Source organism: Eretmochelys imbricata, chromosome 2 (assembly GCF_965152235.1).
Source record: "Eretmochelys imbricata isolate rEreImb1 chromosome 2, rEreImb1.hap1, whole genome shotgun sequence".
Classification (NCBI taxonomy): domain Eukaryota; kingdom Metazoa; phylum Chordata; order Testudines; family Cheloniidae; genus Eretmochelys; species Eretmochelys imbricata.
Genome location: NC_135573.1, coordinates 61,737,889 through 61,757,359, shown reverse-complemented (window position 1 = coordinate 61,757,359; position 19,471 = coordinate 61,737,889). Strand labels below are relative to the sequence as shown.

General features: G+C 41.1%; 1 protein-coding gene across 1 annotated transcript in view; it reads left to right on the top strand.

Moving 5' to 3' along the window:
- Positions 1 to 19,098, top strand: part of DNAJC5B (DnaJ heat shock protein family (Hsp40) member C5 beta) — a 32,051-nt gene extending 12,953 nt beyond the window's left edge. Inside the window, exons 2-4 of the mRNA XM_077808984.1 lie at positions 8,002 to 8,215; positions 12,362 to 12,536; positions 19,004 to 19,098. Of these exons, the coding sequence (XP_077665110.1) occupies positions 8,002 to 8,215; positions 12,362 to 12,536; positions 19,004 to 19,098 (484 nt within the window). The remainder of the gene's footprint in view (positions 1 to 8,001; positions 8,216 to 12,361; positions 12,537 to 19,003) is intronic.
- The last annotated feature ends 373 nt before the right edge of the window (positions 19,099 to 19,471 follow it).

The following is a 19,471-nucleotide window of genomic DNA, read 5'->3' as shown; positions in this document are numbered from 1 at the left end:
TATTTCAACGACAAAGCAACAAAAGCAGGGCTGATCAAAACTGCGTTTTATACAAAAATTTTCCACAAAGCAAAATGCACTGCAAGAGTGTGGAAAATTTCAATGTTTCCTTACAATGCCAAAAACCAAAATATTTCAATTCAAAATGGTTCAGCTCTGCCTCAGGGGAGTTGTAGTCTTGGTGCCTTTTGCTCCTGTTCTCCTCTAAAAGATGGACTCACTGGGAGACAGCCACACTCCACAATGCATCACTTTCTGTCCTCTCTGGAGGGGTGGGAAGAGGATGCATCACAAGAGTACCAGGCCAACATGCATCATGGGAGATGTAGTCTGGCCAGAGATCTCAGTCCCTAGTGGAGAATGGGAGGATAGGGCACCCAGGACTATAACTCCTATGAACACTGCAGTGACATTTTAAATTGAATTATTTCAGGTTTTAGTCAAAATGTTTTGTAGAAAAGTTGAAAATTTTGTGGAAATATATCCTATTTTCTCAGCAGTTCTAAATGCAAACCCATTCTTTCCTTCTCATAGCTCCTGAACACTAAATAATAGGGGTACATTATAGGAGTCCCGAGCCATGGTGCATCTTGGGCGATGTAATCTATCCACAGATTTTAGGTTTTGTGCTTGTCTACTCTGAACGTCTCTTTTGAAAGGCCCATGTAATGTGACTGTTTTATGTTTAGTGAACTGCAAAGTAAATATTTGTCTTAGACTAGGAAATAAGTTATCGGCATTTAGGCAAAGTAGCTATTTGACCATCCATCTGCACTAGTAAATTAATTGCAGTGAATACATTTTATTTAAATCAAGAGTCAAAATCTGTCTGAGTTTGTGCTGATATGGAAGGCAGAGGGAGGTAGTGAAAGGAGAATCCTTCATCCCTCTGAAGTCAGAAGAAATTTTTTCCAAATAAGGGCTCCGGGACTCAGCCCTTAATTTGTATAATTTTGCTTAAGGAGTACAGGGAGGGCGGAAATGTCTACAGATATATTAGTGCAAAAACCATGGAAGCCAATAAAGTGTTTAGTGTTATTCTTCTAACCAGCCATCAATTTCCAAGAAATACCTCAATCAATATTAATCTTAATAGCCTGGGCCTTTTTCCACCACTTAATAAAAAAGACCAGATCCCATATGCAACCTAAGTTCTTAGACACCACGGAATGTCATTAGATATGTAAAGTCAGCCTGTTTATTCAGTCTACATATGTTATGCTGACAAAACCACACAGGATCATTTCAGGGGACAAGACAAGATGTCACGTTTATTATAACACAATTTGATCTATAACCACTAGCTAATACCTAATACTTATACACACACACACCCAAATGTTCTGCAGCTGCTGTATAGTTACCTGTCCTGAATGTAGCTTGAGTTCGTGGCTTGGGTTTGTAGCTTGTGGCGGCTAACTGGCCAGGAAAGCCGGGCACAAGGAAGAGCTGTGTCTCTGTTGGGCATGCACCGATGCCCTTCCATGTTGGCAGCAGAATGTTACCCTCCAAAGTCTTCCATCTCATCCATCCTTTTTGTAGGCTTTCGTTTGAATCCAGAGTCTATAGGACTTGCTGTGTCACGCTGCCTCTGGGTTTGGTGTGATTGATCATCCGTCAATTGCAGACATGACTTTCAGCCTGGAACCTGGCTTTGATGTTCCTTCAGTTGTACCTTTGTTCTTTTCTTTTCCGGGTGGACTCTTCTTGCTTTGTCAGGGTTGTTGTCTGCATCTTCAGCTGTTGGTGTTTACACTTTATTTCATTAGGACGGGTTGAGGCTGGAGGTTGATTCCATCATCCATCCATACCTCATTCAAACATCTAAACTAAAGGAATAAGGTTTTTGCAAAATGAAGGTTGCAGCAGGCTTTTTCAAAATGGATTGAGCTTTTTAAAATGAGTTTGAGTTACAATATGGACAAGTATAATGAATGGCAAACAGTGAGCAGAAGTTACAATGTTGAAATAGTGCAAGTTTCAGTGATCTAAGCAGCAATTGGATTGAAAGTGAAACTTACAAGGGCATTCATAAAACTTTACTTATGAACAATTTCATTTATCAGTTCTACACATATTTCAGTGTTTAATATTATTTAATACTATGTTTAAGTATAGGATGCATAGTCTACTAAATACCATTAAACATGAGACATTAATGATATTAAAGGCATGATTTTAAAAATATATTTAAGGCATGCAAGAGGAAGTATTAGTAAGTTAAAGGTATAACACTAAATTCCCCACTGGTATAAATGCCAGCAGAAGTGTGTTCACAGGCTTATGTCAGTATGAAAAGTGACAGAGTGCCTCCAGGCCCGCAACTGTACTCCAAAACAAGGGCTGGCCAGTGGAAATAGGCTGTATTGTCTCCCGATGGCGACTTTACAGTGCAGCTCCTGTGGAAAATAAAGCTGCACTCCAGCCTCAGTGTAAATTGAGGGAGGAGCACTGCCTGCACTCTAATGGAGATATCTCTCCTTTGGCACAGTTAGGCTGACCAGATGTCCCAATATTAGGAGCTTTGTCTTATACAGGCAATTATATACCTCTCTGAAAGACAAGTGTCCTGATTTTTCACACTTGCTATCTGGTCACCCTAGATGCAGTGGGCTTTCTAAGCTCATGGGATACCCTGGGAGTGTATTTTACAGCTCCCCGTACCCGCCTTACTGAACTTGGTTTGTAGATTAGAATCATGTAATTTAACAAGACATAAATCACTTTTATTACCACAAGAGGGCACCTCCTGTCACTTAATAATTGTACTAAGGAAACGACTTGTGTCAGTCCCTCAAAAGGGAGTACAGTCTTCCAAAATACAAAGCAGATATAAACACGAGCAAAACAACAAAACAAGGGGTCTCTGAAACCCCTTTACTTGAGTCATGAATGGGACCCAGTTATCATGTCAACAGACTTGATATATATAGTAACTTTGATACTAGTATGTGCAGTATGAGCTCTGCAGCAGTATGATCTTGGCATGGGGAGAGCTCCCTGTAGGTCTCACTTCTTTCCCCACCAATTCCTTAAAATCTCTCTATAGCATCTCCGAAGCTGCGGTGTACCTCAAAAATATAACCAGCTCATGTTAACTTTTAGAAGTGCAACTCTTGGAAGTCACAGTTTCAGGGTTGACTGCACCTTTGACAGCCCCCAGGCTCCAGTGTTCTTTGAGGACATCAACTTAAAGGTTTTAGGCTTCCTAGTAATCCCCTCTCTTGGGTAAAAACTAATGTTTCCTTACCTCCAGGCTGGGGGGTTAGGTTTGCAGTCTCTCTGCAGCTCACTGTGACATCATTTCCCCAGTCTGTCCAGCAGCTGTGGTTAAGTTTTCTCCAGGGACTACAACAGTGTATACCAGTTACCAACCAGTCTTCACAAAGCAAAATACATTTATTGTTAGGACAAAAGCATTAAAGAGAAAATGTAAAAAAATACAATAAAAGTTCCTATATACATGTTAAAAGGTTACCAGAGGTCACCCATCAGCCTTATGGGGCCGAGGTAGGCCAAGGTCCTTCCAACTTTTCTGCAAAGATTGTTGAGGCCCTCTGTGGACAAAATGTCCTTTCCATTTTCTGAATCATAAAGAAGGTGTGGTGTCAGTTTAAACACAGCCTTTTTATACCAAAAGCCCTTTCTTTGTCTGTTGGTCTGTGGAACACCCAGCTTGACCGTGTACATGCAAACCACACCAGAGGGAGATAACTCTCTAGAGTTGTTTACAGTTTCAGCAACTATCCTTAATCACCCCCACTATTTTTAGGTCCTGGAGGAGCAGTGGTAATCCTCCCCCGCTGCAGTTGCATACAGTCCTTGGCCCACTGTGATACATTAAACCATTCATAAACTTAATACAATATGGTCTCCCAAAGATACTGCATATGGTTCTAGTATCTGTCAGAGTGACATCAAAGTGAGAGAAAAATACTTCGCTTAAATATTTTATGCATTCTTCCTGTTTGGAAATATATCTGGTATTTAAATACCATGGTGTTGGGTGCAGTAGAAATAGAAAGACAGAGCCAAGTGCTGTCCCAGCAGTGACATAAATAAAGTTATTAGAGAGACAAGATGGGTGAGGTAATATCTTTTATTGAACCAACTTCTGTTGCTCAGAGAGGCAAGCTTTCAAGCTCACACAGACCTCTTTTTCAGCCCAGACCTCGAAAGCGTCTCTGTTTCACCAACAGAAGTTGGTCTAATAATAGATGTTACCTCACCCACCTTGTCTCTCTAATATCCGGGGGACAACCCAGCTACAACACTGCCTAAAGAAAGATAGGTAACTAGCTCAGCTCTTTGCTAGCACAGCTGGTATTATGCATGGAACGTTGTAAAGGTACTTCCTGTAGAAAGCCTTAGATTGTTGATTTGATTCTAGCTTGAAGGAGAATTGAGGTTTTTTTGCATTCAGGTCCTGGTATCGGATACAATAACAGGAACAATATAAGAACCTGAACAGAATAGTTAGAAACATATAGAAAATTACATGTGCATGAATCTTCCACTGAGAGGCCTGGGGAAGTTTCTAGCTAATTCTACAGTGAAGCAGAGAGAAAATTTAGGAATAAAACTGTGTTCATTATTCCTTCTTCAGTATAAGAAGACAGTGGTTCTTTCTGTAATTCAGCCTGTGATCATGAGTAGATGACAAAGTTGTAAAAAAGCCCGAGCCCTGTCTATGCTATCATTGTGGTCAATGGTATTTCTGCAGAATTTCTCACTGGTGTAAATGAGATCAGAATCTGGCCCAGTGCACGCATGTTGAGCTGTAAACATGTGGACACCCCAGTTACCCTATTACCACCTCTATCATATACTAGAAAGGTTAGTGTTTACATTTTTATGAATGTACCATCTTCTATCTAGACATAGTAACATGGTATTCAGTACTTGCACTTATCTAATTTCATTTGGTATTGACATCAGACACTGTCTCCAGACTTACACTGCATTTCCCATGAGATCATAGTAACAGTGTTAAGTCCATTTCAAGGGAATAAGGAAAGTGTAACACTGTGTAAAAGCTTATATGAAGAGAAATAGCTGAAGCATAGGTTTAGTAGCTACTTGACAGCAATCTGGAGCTTCAGAAGTTTCAAAAATTGTTGGGGTTTTTATTAAAAGCACCAAATTAGGTCAGTCCACTTTAAAGACCAACCCCCTGCAATTTCATTATTTTAAAAACAAAGGGCCCAATTCACAATTGCTCTACACCTTTAGCCATTTACATCAGAGCAAGGTGGATGTAAAATGCTACCAGATCCAAACAGTAGCATTTTACACCCAGTCTGCACCAGTATAAAAGATTGCATCCGAGAGTGCTAAAGGAACTGGCGGCTGTGATTGCAGAGCCATTGGCCATTATCTTTGAAAACTCGTGGCAAATGGGGGAAGTCCTGGATGACTGGAAAAAGGCTAATGTAGTGCCAATCTTTAAAAAAGGGAAGAAGGAGGATCCTGGGAACTACAGGCCAGTCAGCCTCACTTCAGTCCCTGGAAAAATCATGGAGCAGGTCCTCAAAGAATCAATCCTGAAGCACTTAGAGGAGAGGAAAGTGATCAGGAACAGTCAGCATGGATTCACCAAGGGAAGGTCATGCCTGACTAATCTAATCGCCTTCTATGATGAGATTACTGGTTCTGTGGATGAAAGGAAAGCAGTGGATGTATTGTTTCTTGACTTTAGCAAACCTTTTGACACGGTCTCCCACAGTATTCTTGTCAGCAAGTTAAAGAAGTACGGGCCGGATGAATGCACTATAAGGTGGGTAGAAAGTTGGCTAGATTGTCGGGCTCAACGGGTAGTGATCAATGGCTCCATGTCTAGTTGGCAGCCGGTGTCAAGTGGAGTGCCCCAGGGGTTGGTCCTGGGGCCGGTTTTGTTCAATATCTTCATAAATGATCTGGAGGATGGTGTGGATTGCACTCTCAGCAAATTTGCGGATGATACTAAACTGGGAGGAGTGGTAGATACGCTGGAGGGCAGGGATAGGATACAGAGGGACCTAGACAAATTGGAGGATTGGGCCAAAAGAAATCTGATGAGGTTCAATAAGGATAAGTGCAGTGTCCTGCACTTAGGACGGAAGAACCCAATGCACAGCTACAGACTAGGGACCGAATGGCTAGGCAGCAGTTCTGCGGAAAAGGACCTAGGGGTGACAGTGGACGAGAAGCTGGATATGAGTCAACAGTGTGCCCTTGTTGCCAAGAAGGCCAGTGGCATTTTGGGATGTATAAGTAGGGGCATAGTGAGCAGATCGAGGGACGTGATCGTCCCCCTCTATTCGACATTGGTGAGGCCTCATCTGGAGTACTGTGTCCAGTTTTGGGCCCCGCACTACAAGAAGGATGTGGATAAATTGAAAAGAGTCCAGCGAAGGGCAACAAAAATGATTAGGGGTCTGGAACACATAACTAATGAGGAGAGGCTGAGGGAACTGGGATTGTTTAGTCTGCGGAAGAGAAGAATGAGGGGGGATTTGATAGCTGCTTTCAACTACCTGAGAGGTGGTTCCAGAGAGGATGGTTCTAGACTATTCTCAGTGGTAGAAGAGGACAGGACAAGGAGTAATGGTCTCAAGTTGCAGTGGGGGATGTTTAGGTTGGATATTAGGAAAAACTTTTTCACTAGGAGGGTGGTGAAACACTGGAATGCGTTGCCTAGGGAGGTGGTGGAATCTCCTTCCTTAGAAGTTTTTAAGGTCAGGCTTGACAAAGCCCTGGCTGGGATGATTTAATTGGGGATTGGTCCTGCTTTTGAGCAGGGGGTTGGACTAGATGACCTCCTGAGGTCCCTTCCAACCCTGATATTCTATGATTGCATATGGTATAGGCAATGGTGAATCAGGTCCAAAGATTGCTTTTGCCTGGAGCTTGGCAAAAGGACATTTGAAACTGACTCTGTTCAAAACCACTGTTGCTTTCCAATTCTGTACTTCAGAAGTATGCTCCCATTCTATTGGAGTGCCTGAATTTCTTTTACTTTACCGTTGTTAAGGTTTCTGAAAACCTAGCTGCTGTATATAATACCTTGAGGTATCTATTGATCCATGAGATCATCCCAAAGTATTTCCCTTCCTTTAAGGAAGGTAATTTTGAGGGAATAAACGAGTTGATATATTTGCTTTAAAACTGACGTATTAAAATCATTTTTGGAAAGAAGAATAAGCATCTGTGTTTTTAGCATGTATCAATTTTCTGCCTAGAGGGTTTTGTAACTGACAAGGTAGAATCATAGAATATCAGGGTTGGAAGGCACCTTAGGAGGTCATCTAGTCCAACCCACTGCTCGAATAAAATATAAAACATAGACTCAGCCTTAACTACAGCAGTCTCATGTTAAGGGAAGACTTCTTTTTTCTTTCACATTATAGCGATACTTAAGAGCCTCACAAAACTTCCTCTGACTTCAGTGGAAGCAAGACTGGGCTTGTAATCGCTACGGTTAAAGAAAAATTATGCCCCTTTTCCTCAGATGGAAAGTCAAAAAGCCCATGTCATTATGAATTAACCGTAAGGTGTATTTTAAGAGTGACATCCTGGCCCTATTTAATACATTGTGGCTTTTGCCACTGACTGCAATGGGACCAGCATTTTACCCTAAAGGTAAAATAACTCCAAGTGTTACAAATGTCAATACAGCCATGTGAATGAGCTCTACTGAGGAAAGGATGTTTATTTAATATTTATCCCTATTTAGGAGAATATTTATTATTTTTCTTTCAAAAACTCTCCTATTCACCTTACTGCCCTCTTTCAAGTCGGTCATAGACACCTTCCTCTTTCTGTCATCTTTGCACCATTAGCCATTATCAGTTGCTGTAGAGCCTTACACTGGCATCCTCACATTTAGCTCCCGCTACAGTAAAGCTGTAACTAACAAGACTCAGGCCAGACCTTCTCCTCAGAACAAAAATGCATCAACTAAAATATTTTGTAAATATTTATAGAAAACGCTCTTTTCCTTTTCTTTCTTTCATGTTTAAGAAAATTGGCTCTGAAATATCATCCTGACAAGAATCCCGACAATCCAGAGGCTGCTGAAACATTTAAAGAGATCAACAATGCTCATGCGATACTGACTGACCAGTCCAAGAGAAACATATACGATAAGTATGGATCATTAGGGCTATATGTGGCGGAACAATTTGGAGAAGAAAATGTTAATGCATACTTCATGCTTTCAAGCTGGTGGGCAAAGGTGAGTGGGTAAAATAAAATGCTCTGTTCTTTTTTTAAAAATGTACTGAGCAAGCTAGGAAATCATGCAGTCTTCTAACCTAGTTTGGTCCTGGTCCTGCAAAGTGTTCCATGTGACTGGATCTCTACACTCATGTGGAGTCCCATGAGAGCCCCTAGGGCTCTGCATGGGACTAGGGGTTCCCCGATGCAGAACAATTTTGAGGATCAGGGCCTTAAATCATAGCACCTTAATTAAATGATGGCATGTCTTGAATGATTAGAAACTGGCAAAAATATAATTAAGCACCTCTCCAGCAAAGTGCTAATGAAGGATTTTTCCTTTTTCCTTTAATTTACTAAATAATTAAATACACTTCATGTCTGGTAACACTTAGAGGCATAAATTATATTTGAAACTGGAGCTCCAGGTTAATTTTGATTTTCTTTTCAGTAATGACTAAATAAAAATGACTCATTGCTCAAAAATGAGAAGTCCTACTTGTGTGACAACCAGCTAATAAGTTACCGTACAAATTTAGCCATGTTCTTTGCTATATGTAGCACACAGCATACGTAAGCAATAATAATACATAACACAGTGTGTGATTATGGTGTCATATACGTACACTTTGGGTACATTGTGAGGGGGCAGGGAAAGGGAAGTGGAAGAAGAGGTGAGAACTGCGGAGTGGAGGAAGAGAGCAGGAAAGGAAGAGCATGATACCTCAAGTCAGCAAATTGAATGAGGAAAAACCCCTGGTGAGGGTTCTGATGACATAAGAGCTCGGTTCATTTGGTTTATTATGTAACTGTAATCTTTTGATATTTATGTATATATTGCAAACCCTAGCATTGCAATCAGTGTGTCAGTGAATGTAACAAGCCTATGACATCACAAATGTGGAAAATCCCACACTTCAGATGTTATTCTTACTGCTATTTCCTGCAACAAAATGTTGGGGCAGCAAAGAGTCCATTGGAATAAATAGAAAAAATATCTTTATGTGAACCAAATACGCTGTGATGAGAAGAGAAATGACAGATCTGATTTAGGAACATGGACGTCTCCATCCTGGAGCAGAACAGTGGCATCCATCTAGCTCAGTATCCTGTTTCCAACAGTGGTTAGTGCAAGGTCAGTTCCATGTGTCTGGGAAAGCATACTTTATACACTACTTCAGGTGGGAATAGAAGCAACTCAAATACAAATTAATGGACAACTTTTTCAAAACTGGGCAACTTTTTCAAAATCATATTGGCAAAATTTGTATCCACGCCAGAAAAAACTGAAGATGGACCTGGACCACATCTTCACCTGAACTCCCAAGACTTTACAGTTGGCCCCTATTTCTCTGGCAGCAAATTTGCACAGGCTGTGGCTGCTGACTCCTACTGTGTCCTGGACTTCCTTCACTATTGATTGCTTCTACTACTACCACCTGCTGTGTCAATCTTCCTTCTCTTTGCTCTCAGCTACCCTCTTCCCAGCCTCCTTGTCTCCATCTCTGAGTGCAGGGAGTCATTGGCTAAGAAGGGAGAGAAGAAAAGAGACACTGATAAGTCCTCTAGCAGCAGCATCAGATGAGCCACTCCCTTGACTCAGGTTACATGAATATGCATGTGGAATGGATGTGGGTATGAGAATAGGAACAGAGACACCAACAGCAGCAGCAGCCGTGACCAACAAGAAGAGCAGAGGAGAGCATAGGGTGCAGCTGAGAAGTCCTGTAGCCTGTATGAGAGCAGGGAGAGCAATTGCTGGGTTTGTTTTGGGGTGCTATGTTCTGGAGGTATGGAAGGATTTGTTACGGAGCCTGTGTAAAATTCATTAAATTGCATATTGCAGAACTTCCTATGAAAAATGTACCACAAAAATCAGAGGTACTTACGTATCATCCCTCCCAGATTGTCACAGGGTGGTCTCTCCATCGCCACTAAACCAAACAAAGTTTTCCCATTTCCAGAGTATAAGCAGGTCAACAAAGGCTCCTCTAAAGTTGAGTCCAGCCATTTCCCCACATGCCTAGCCATACCTTTCCTCTTCCATCTCTTATACCCAATAAGCTAGGACCTGTAGTGAATGAGTCTATCTTGGGCCTTATACTGCCACTCATTGCCACAGTGTCCATCCCAGAAGATACTAAGTGATGGCACAAGTCATTAAATGTAATGAAATGAAAATTAAAGGTGAAGTGCAAAGCAAAAATGACTGTTGAGTTAAGCCCAGAATTTGCTGAAGGCTTAACCAAGCTGGGAAAGTGGGGCCATTTTACACAGAAAAAAGCTTTAACTAATATTTCATAATTCCCTTTTTTCCGTTAAGGTACACAGTGATTGTGCCACTTTAACTACATCAAGTTGAAATCAGTATAGTTAAAGTGGTACAACTCCCTAGTGTAGATACAATTATACTAGTATAAAGGTGCTTATACTGACATCTTATACCCATAAATTTAGGGAAATGATCTATACCATTTTAAAGAATGTTTATATGGGTATAACTGCATTCACACTTGGGAGTGTGTGTACCAATTTATCTATTTCAGTAAAAAGTCACACCCTAACCCAAACAGTTAAACCAGTACAAAATCTAGGTTTGCTGTGAGAGAAGGCACAGCATTTTGAAATAACTTCAACTCAGCATAAATCTGGCCAGTCTTTTGAAAACATCTGGAGGTATTTGTGGGTTTAACCTGATACAGGTATTACCATTGGCCTTGAGCCTCAACATTTGCTCAGATGGTTAACTTTAAACATGTGAATCATTCCACTGACTTCAAATGGAGCATAACTGCACCCATGCTAACATTGCATCATTTAATTCACATAGTCACTTCCATACTATTAACCTGATACCTATCCTTACACATGTCACAATCCTGCGATGGATTTGGGGGTGGGGAGGGGATATTGTTGTATTATTAATTATTATTATTATCAAGCCATATATTTTATTTTGAATACATTAAACTATTGGTGAGAGCACTTTCCCTGAGTTAAGCTACATGTGTTAAATTATTCTCAACAGTGGCCTTTTAACTATAAGCTAAGGGCTAAATTGAGCCTCCTTGATGAAAGCAGATTTGTGCCTGAAGTCCATAGGATCTGCACTGACCAAGGAGGCCTGATTCTCCTCTACATACACCTAAGTAACTTCACTTGATTTATCCCAGTATGTGTGAGAGGAAAATTAAATGTTTCATCTTAGCCACTCCTGCCTTTGGACTCCTTATTTTGTTTCTTTTTTCTCATATACTTGCTATTATCAACACTCTATCAGTGAATAAGAATTTACACAGAGATCTACTGTAATGAGCCATTTTTAAGGGAGCTGGGGGTTTTGCACTATGTTTGGAATTTCTGGAAGGCCTCACTCAGCACTCACAACTTGAGCTAGATTTGCAAGAGCCCAGCATATTGGGTGCATGTTGGATGCAGAACACTTGAAAATCTAGCCATAAATGTCATAATGACAAAGGGTGGGTGGGGTGGCAAGTGCTCTGAAAATCTGGCCCATATTTGGGTTTTTGAATGGCAGCTAAACTCTTGACAATCTGGCTCCAACTGTGGGTGTGGAGCACTTTACTCCTGGGGGAATTCTGCACCACTGAGTGTGTGCAGAATTCATGTCCCCCACAGATTTCTTCGCTTCCCCACAGAAAAATGACTTTCTGACAGGGAAGCAAAGGGAAGCTGCCTGCGCCCAGATTGTCCCCACACTCAGCTCTTTCACACTTGGATCCTGCCTGGTTGAGCCTGACTGCCTGCCCCACATCTGGTGCACCTGGTGCAGAGGGGCAGGGCCCCAGGGTGTTTCTGGGGTAGGCCCAGACCTTGTGCTGTGTCAGGGTCAGGTGCAGCCTCACCACTGAGTCCGTGTCCCAGGGGTGGGGCTGGGGAGGCTGCAGGGTGATTTCCTACCTTCGTACAAGCAGTGGCCTGTGCTTCCCACTGCCATGTTGGAGCCTCTGCATTTATTTATTGACAAATAAAGCGTGCAGAATTTTAAAATATGGTGGGCAGAATGCCCTCAGGAGTAGCACATGCAAATCTGGCCCTGAGTTCTTTTGAAAATCTGACACTACGTGCCTTATGTCTGTTAAAAACTGTCACTAATTAAAGGAAGTTCATGTGGTAATAGGGGTTTCTCCCCCGTTTAATCTAGGCCCTGTTTGCAGTTTGTGGCCTCTTGACAGGCTGCTACTTTTGCTGCTGCCTGTGCTGCTGTTTCAGTTACTGTTGTGGACAGTGTAAACCCAAGCCACCCGGAGGGGAAGAACATGAGTTCTGCATGTCTCCTGAGGATTTGGAAGAGCAGATCAAGACAGACATGGAACAAGGTACGGATTGGAGAGACTTAATATAGAGTGAAAATATACAAAACCGTTAAAGAAACTATTGATCAGGTCCTCTGCTGGTGTTAGCCGGTGTAGCTCCACTGACGTCAATGGAGATATGCTGATTTACAGCTGCAGAGTATCTGGTCCTACAAATCTTCTATACGGCAACTAAGCCAGAAGCACAGTACGGTAGAACCTCAGACTTATGAACGCTAGAGTTAAGAACTGATCGGTCAACCACACATTTCATTGGGAACCAGAAATATGCAATCAGGAAGCTGCAGAGACAACAAAACAAATGCAATACAGTACTGTGTCAAAAGTAAACTACTAAAAAAAGGGAAAGTTTAAAAAAAGATTTGACAAGGTAAAGAAACTGTTTCTGTGCTTGTTTCATTTAAATTAAGATGGTCAAAAGCAGCATTTTTCTTCTGCATAGTGAAGCTTCAAAGCTGTATTAAATCAATACTGAATTGTACGCTTTTGAAAGAACAGCCATAACAGTTTGTTCAGAGTTATGAACATTTCAGAGTTATGAACAACCTCCATTCCCAAGGTGTTCATAACTCTGAGTTTCTACTGTATATTACATAGAGAAATGACAGTTTCTTTGTATCTATTATTGTCTTGATTATGCAGAAGTGTTGTAGAAGTATCAGTCCCAGCATATTGCAGACACAAGGTGGGTGAGGTCATAAATTTGATTGGACCCGCTTCTGTTAGTGAGAGAGACAAGCTTCTAAGCTTACATAAGCTCTTCTTCAGAATGGATTTGATTAAACACATGGACATTAAAGATCCCATGACACTTTGTGTAGGAGAGGAGATTTGCTATATTGTGAATGGCCTATATATCCTAGTCATTCTTATGTCATGTGCTGTGCCTGACCTGCTTCCTTCCCCCACAGAGCTATCTGAACGCCAGTGGGCTTGATTGTGTAACCTTTATTTATACAAACAGTCCTATTGACTTTGATGGGTCTACTCACTTGAGAAAGGGCTGCAAGATAAGGCTTATTCTTTAAAGTGCTTTGGATCTTTTGTGATAAAGGTTATAAAAGTATTTTCATTATACCTAGAACCACCATGTCAAAGCACACACCTGCCCTGTAGCACTCCCTTCTGGCCAATTGTGGCTCTGCAGTAGTGCTGACTCCATTTCTCCTTAACTCATTCTCCCTGAAAAAAGTCCGCACAGGCCAGATAGTCAAAAAATTCCCCTTCCTGGGGACCTATTTATTTACAGCACAGTCTTTCAAAAGAAAACTCAAACTTTCAAAATCCCAGATTTGGGCCCAGCCACTCCCCCAAGGGGGTCTTTCCACGCTTTAACAATTCATTTCTTTTCCTCCATCACAACAATGTCTGACATTACTGAGATACCTACTTCCTGTTTATTCAGAATGTTCACTAATTTGCCAGTTTAAAAAAATTAATAAAACATAGATTTGGATTTTGTAAATCCAGATTTCATAGGGAGGGCCTGAAATAAACTAGAACTTTTCCAGGTCTCTTATCCCTCTTGTCATTTTTGCTACACTTTTCATAAATCAAAAGCAACAGTATACTTTCAGTCAGAACTGCCTTTATTTTATATTAACAAAGCAATAACAACAACAACAAAAGTAAGGTTTCCATGTGACAGGACAATGAATGCATTTCCTCTGCAGCTGAACACAAATAGCATCTGCCTCTTCCTTTAAATTTGCACTTCAAAGAAAACAAGTGATAACAGACACAAGCTGCACACACAAGTTGTATAAATGCTGGTTGAAAAGATGTAACTGAATGAAAATGGCATAGGCTGGTACTAGCATTGCCTCTTCAAGCAGGCAATTCAAACTTGATTGTCCTAGATAGGCAGGTTCTGACTTTTCTGCACCCCCATAGCTTTATGTAAGATAGCTTCTAGAGAAAGGCTCCACCAGGTAATTCAGAAAACAAATGTAAATTCTCCTGCAGCAGGCTGCTTTGGAAGAGAAATCCACATTTTGAGCCAAATTCCTTATAGGTCGCCTGCCCACAGTGGGATCACTCTCTCTAGTAATTAATCTCTTTGTCTCTCACTGTTCTCAGCATAAATAGCATTATTCAAAATTTTGCTACAAGGTCAAAATGTAGATCCTCAAACCAAAGTCAAAGTTTAACTAAATAATTTATTGTAGTGTTTTGTACATAACAAGTCATTTATTTTCCAAAGAGCTCAATATGCAAAAAATACATCAGAGGGGTAGCCGTGTTAGTCTGGATTTGTAAACACGGCAAAGAGTCCTGTGGCACCTTATAGACTAACAGACGTATTGGAGCATGAGCTTTCGTGGGTGAATACCCACTTCGTCAGATGCATGTAGTGGAAATTTCCAGAGGCAGGTATAAATATGCAAGCAAGAATCAGGCTAGGGATAACAAGGTTAGTTCAATCAGGGAGGATGAGGCCCTCTTCTAGCAGTTGAGGTGTGAACACCAAGGGAGGAGAAACTGCTTATGTAGTTTACTTCATGATATCAATCTCTGAGTAAGGTGCACGTTATCAGCCAGATTATCACCACACCCAGTAGTTCCTGCTGCTCTCGATAGGAGCTGCTTGGTGCTGAGTAGAACTGTGTGAGAACTGGAATTACTGTGTCACAGGAAATTCCATGATTTTGAAAATTGTTTGTGTTCCAAAAATGTCAAATTTTGAAATGTCCCACCATTTAGTTTTGATAAAATCAAATGATTTGTTTGGATTTTGACTTTATCTTTTGTTGTTTTTTTTATAACATACAATAAATTTCTAAATGAAACATCAAAACATTCCATTCTAAGAATGTGGGAATAAAATGAAATTTTGTTCTGATTGACATGTCCCCACGGAAGGTTTTGGTTTTGACAAAACAGCATTTTCGGATGGCAAAACATTCAGTTGGAAAATTTTCAAACCGCTCTAGTGCTGAGCTACTTTGAACACCTGGCCCTGTAGGATGAATCTTGCAACCTTTACTCCTATGAGTAGTCTCAGCAAAAGAACTAAAGAAATTTATCGATGAATAAGGTTTGCAGGACCTGCCCTTTACTCTTATTATAGTCAAGAGAATGATTTCTTTCCCCTAGCAGAAGTTCTAATAACTAGGGACCCGATCCTGCGTCCACTGAAATCCATGATAGTTCTGCTATTGACATCAATGGGAGAAGGATTGGGGCCTAGATTATTACAACATTGGACCAGTTCCTAAATGTTTTTTATGTAACCATTATGCCCTAAAACCAACATATTTTAAGAGTCAGAATCAGACAATAAATAAAAAGTATATTGCAATGCATGCAGTAACCACACTGTTTCAAATGCTCTGAGAAAATGCACAGCAGAAGAGAAGGAAGTAATTATTTCCGTTAAGCTGGGACCTATGCTCCTGCTCTGGAGCCCAGTCATGCAATGTTCTCGTCACATAAACAGTTTCATTTAAGTCAGTGGGCCCGATTCTGCTCCCATTGGAGTCAGTGTCATTCCTCCCACCGATTCTCCTGCTGCTGAATGAGGCACTGTTTGAGGTTGGACTGCTCATGTGAGTAAGGTGTCAGGCACTTGGTATGTCAGACTGTGGTGATGTTCTCCAACTGTTTGTCAGTGGGTTTTTTCCTGGTTGGTTATCATCATCAGAACAAAATGATACATTTCCAAACAGTGTTCAATTTTACAGCAAATGTAATCAAAAAAAGGGGGGGAAAGAACTGGAATGAGCTGAACTACTTTCCAGATTCATAAGCAATAAGTATTTAGCACATCATTGTCTCCTCCGCACTCCATATGATATCAATGTAGGCGAAGAGCGAACATGAGCTATCTATAGAAAACAATTTCAGCTGTGAATTCTGCTGCACCTTCATTCTGTAGCTCTCTGTTAAAAGGCTATATTTGTATAGCTTATTATACCCCGGGTTCCCACTCTGATGAAACCCATAATAAATCCTAGAGTTGTGCAGACAGCAAAGTATTTGGATAAGCTGCCAGCCTCCTGAAGTGTTTGCAGATTAGTTTGAAACAATGTAGTACATTTCTCATGGATCCCCCTTTCTTGTAGTCACTGAGTGTTCCTAGCCTTGAAGTGTACTGTTTCTGGTTGCAAATGACTGCCCATAAAATTAAAAACTCACACACACACACGAAACCCTATCAACCTACATGAAAATCCAGAAAATATTTTGCTTTTCTAAAAGGCCTTAAAAATGAATTTGAACTCCCAATCTAATCTAATCCAGAGTCATGTTTTTAAAGGTAATTACTTGTAAACTTTGTATAAGTGCTAATAGTGAGAAATTGTGCCTCTTTTTGACCTTGTGTTGAAATATGGAATTTTCCATACAGAGAAGCTGCTTGCAGTCTAATCACTCTTGCCTTTCACCTTGACAAAATCAAACTAGTTACACAGCCACTGACGTGATGCCATCTGGCATGCAATTAGATGTCTGCTCTTGGTCGAGTTATTCCTGTATGTTATGTTTTGTGTCCATAATTCATCCCGTTTACTGCTCATGCTTAGAAATGTTGTCCTCCCAAAGTCCAAGGGGCATAGAGATAAAAATCTCTAAGAAGCAAAAATTGTATCTCCCTCTTCCCAGAGTTCAAGCTGATGGGATGAGTTCATGCACACATCTCCTCTTCATGGAGGACTGGAGGAAGGACTTTGTTCTTTGATGTTTCACAATAGCCTTATTTGGTTTCAGTGAGCCTTCTTGGTGGGCAGGACCTAACGTCTGCTGTAGGAAGCCAGCATTTTAGATTAACTAAAGCTTCTTTCCTGTGGAACTTACACAATTACAGAAGAGTACAATGCAAACACTGTCACCTCATAACATGGGGCACAGATGTTATAAGTGAGATTAATACATGCAGCATCCTCCAAGCATTTCATAAAGTCTAAACACTAAACACATTCTTATAAACTTAGCATCTCTTTTAACAATACTAACATACAGGTGAGCCAGACTGGTTTCCAGCTATGTATTGGCCAGTGTTCAGTCGAGGCCTAAGGATCTTGGCAGGAGTTGGCACCTGGTCTGCCAGCCTCACAGCCACTCTAGAGGCATGTACTTATATCAAGACATAAAAGCATCATATTCAGATTGCCCTGCCTTTAAGTGCCAGATCCTGAGCCCTGCACCAGCTTGAGGAGCTGTGCCAGGGACATTCATAGAAGAGGCAGCTAAACCTTCTATGCTGTAGAAACTGAACACAACAATCTGTGGGCTGACTGCAGCTTTCCAAGGACCTAGCTTTACCCCATCACAGCCACTCTCACAAGAAAACATAGGCATCTTTTTTACTGATGCATTTTGAAAGCAAAAACCAGAATCTATACTGAATGACAATATACAAAACATTACGGATTAATCTGAAATTTCACCGTGTTGTAATGGTAGGGGTCCTGACCCAAAAGGAGTTGTGTGTGGTGGGGGGATGTCGCAAGGTTATTATAAGGGGGGTTGTGGTACTCCTACCATTAATTTTGTGCTGCTGCAGGCTGCGATGCTTCCTTCAGAGCTGGGCAGCTGGAAAGTGGCGGCTGCTGGCTGGGACCTCAGTTCTGAAGGAGAACCGCCACCAGCAGCAGTGCAGAAATAAGGATTTCATGGTATGGTATTGACACCCTTTGTGCTGCTGCTGGCAGGGCACTGCCTGCAAAGCTGGGTGCCTAGCCAACAGCTGCCACTCTCCGGCCATCCAGCTCTGAAGGCTGCGCACAGATAAGGGTGGCAATACCATGATCCCCCCTAAAATAACCTTGTGACCCCCCCCTGCAACTCTCTTTTGGGTCAGGATCCCCAATTTGAGAAAGTCTGGTCTCCCCTGTGAAATTGGTATAGTATAGGGTAAAAGCACACGAAAGACCAGATTTCATGGGGGGAGACCAGACTTCATGGCGCATTTTTCATGTCCGTGAATTTGGTAGGGCCTTAATTATCATGGTAGTATTCATTATAGTCAGTCTAAAGAACTCACAGTAGTAATCATTACACCCAATAGTATTTGCAGGATCAGGCACTTAGATTGTAAATGTTAGGGGCAAGGAGCATGGTCTTTTTAATCTCTGTAAAGCATCAGGTAAAATGATGGTGTAATAATCATAATTAATAATAATTAATAAGCAAACTGAAAAAGGATTATGTGGCACACTGGTTTATGTAGCAACATAACTTCCTGTGTGAACATTCGGGTAAAGTGTACCTAGGCTTAGCGTAAGTATTACATTGATGGTAAACATAGAATTTTGTTTAGTGTGCATACAGCCATTTAGAGCTCTATCCTGCAGCCCTTACTCATCCAGGATTGAACCCTACAACCCTTTTAGATGAAAGCTTGTTTGAAAGATCATTCTACAGTATACTAGATCTTACTATTTTTGCTGTCATTCTATCAAGAAAGGCAGCTTGAGTTTTGTATCAAATCAACGGTGCTTAGAGGGGTTTGTTTTTTCTGTTTGATTTAGATGGAGAAACTCCAATCATACTTCAGCCGACAAATGCAAATGAGAAAACTCAACTAATCGGAGATGGTCATCGCAGCTATCACACAGACTCATAAAGCAAGAGCAACTACAGTCTGATTGCAGTTTGCTCATGTCACAAAGAGGGTTCAGAAAAGATAATTGGAAAGCACTGTAATCGTTTTCCATATTTGTATTTGATTTTTAAGTTAGGCAAAGATAATTTGAATGTAATTTCCTGTGGATGCAGACTCTTTAACTCATAGGGCCTTCAAAATGAACAGGCGCATCTTCTGTGTTCTGCACTAAGATACTTACCGTTAGCATACTGTTATACTGATTAGCAAATTGCCCTTGAAGAGGGTTAACGCTTTTGAGCTCAGGCTATCCCTTCAATACAATAATATTCCTTTCTCTTATCTCCCCTTAAATGGAGCTCCCTTTCCACACCTAAGCAAGGACTTTCCCTGA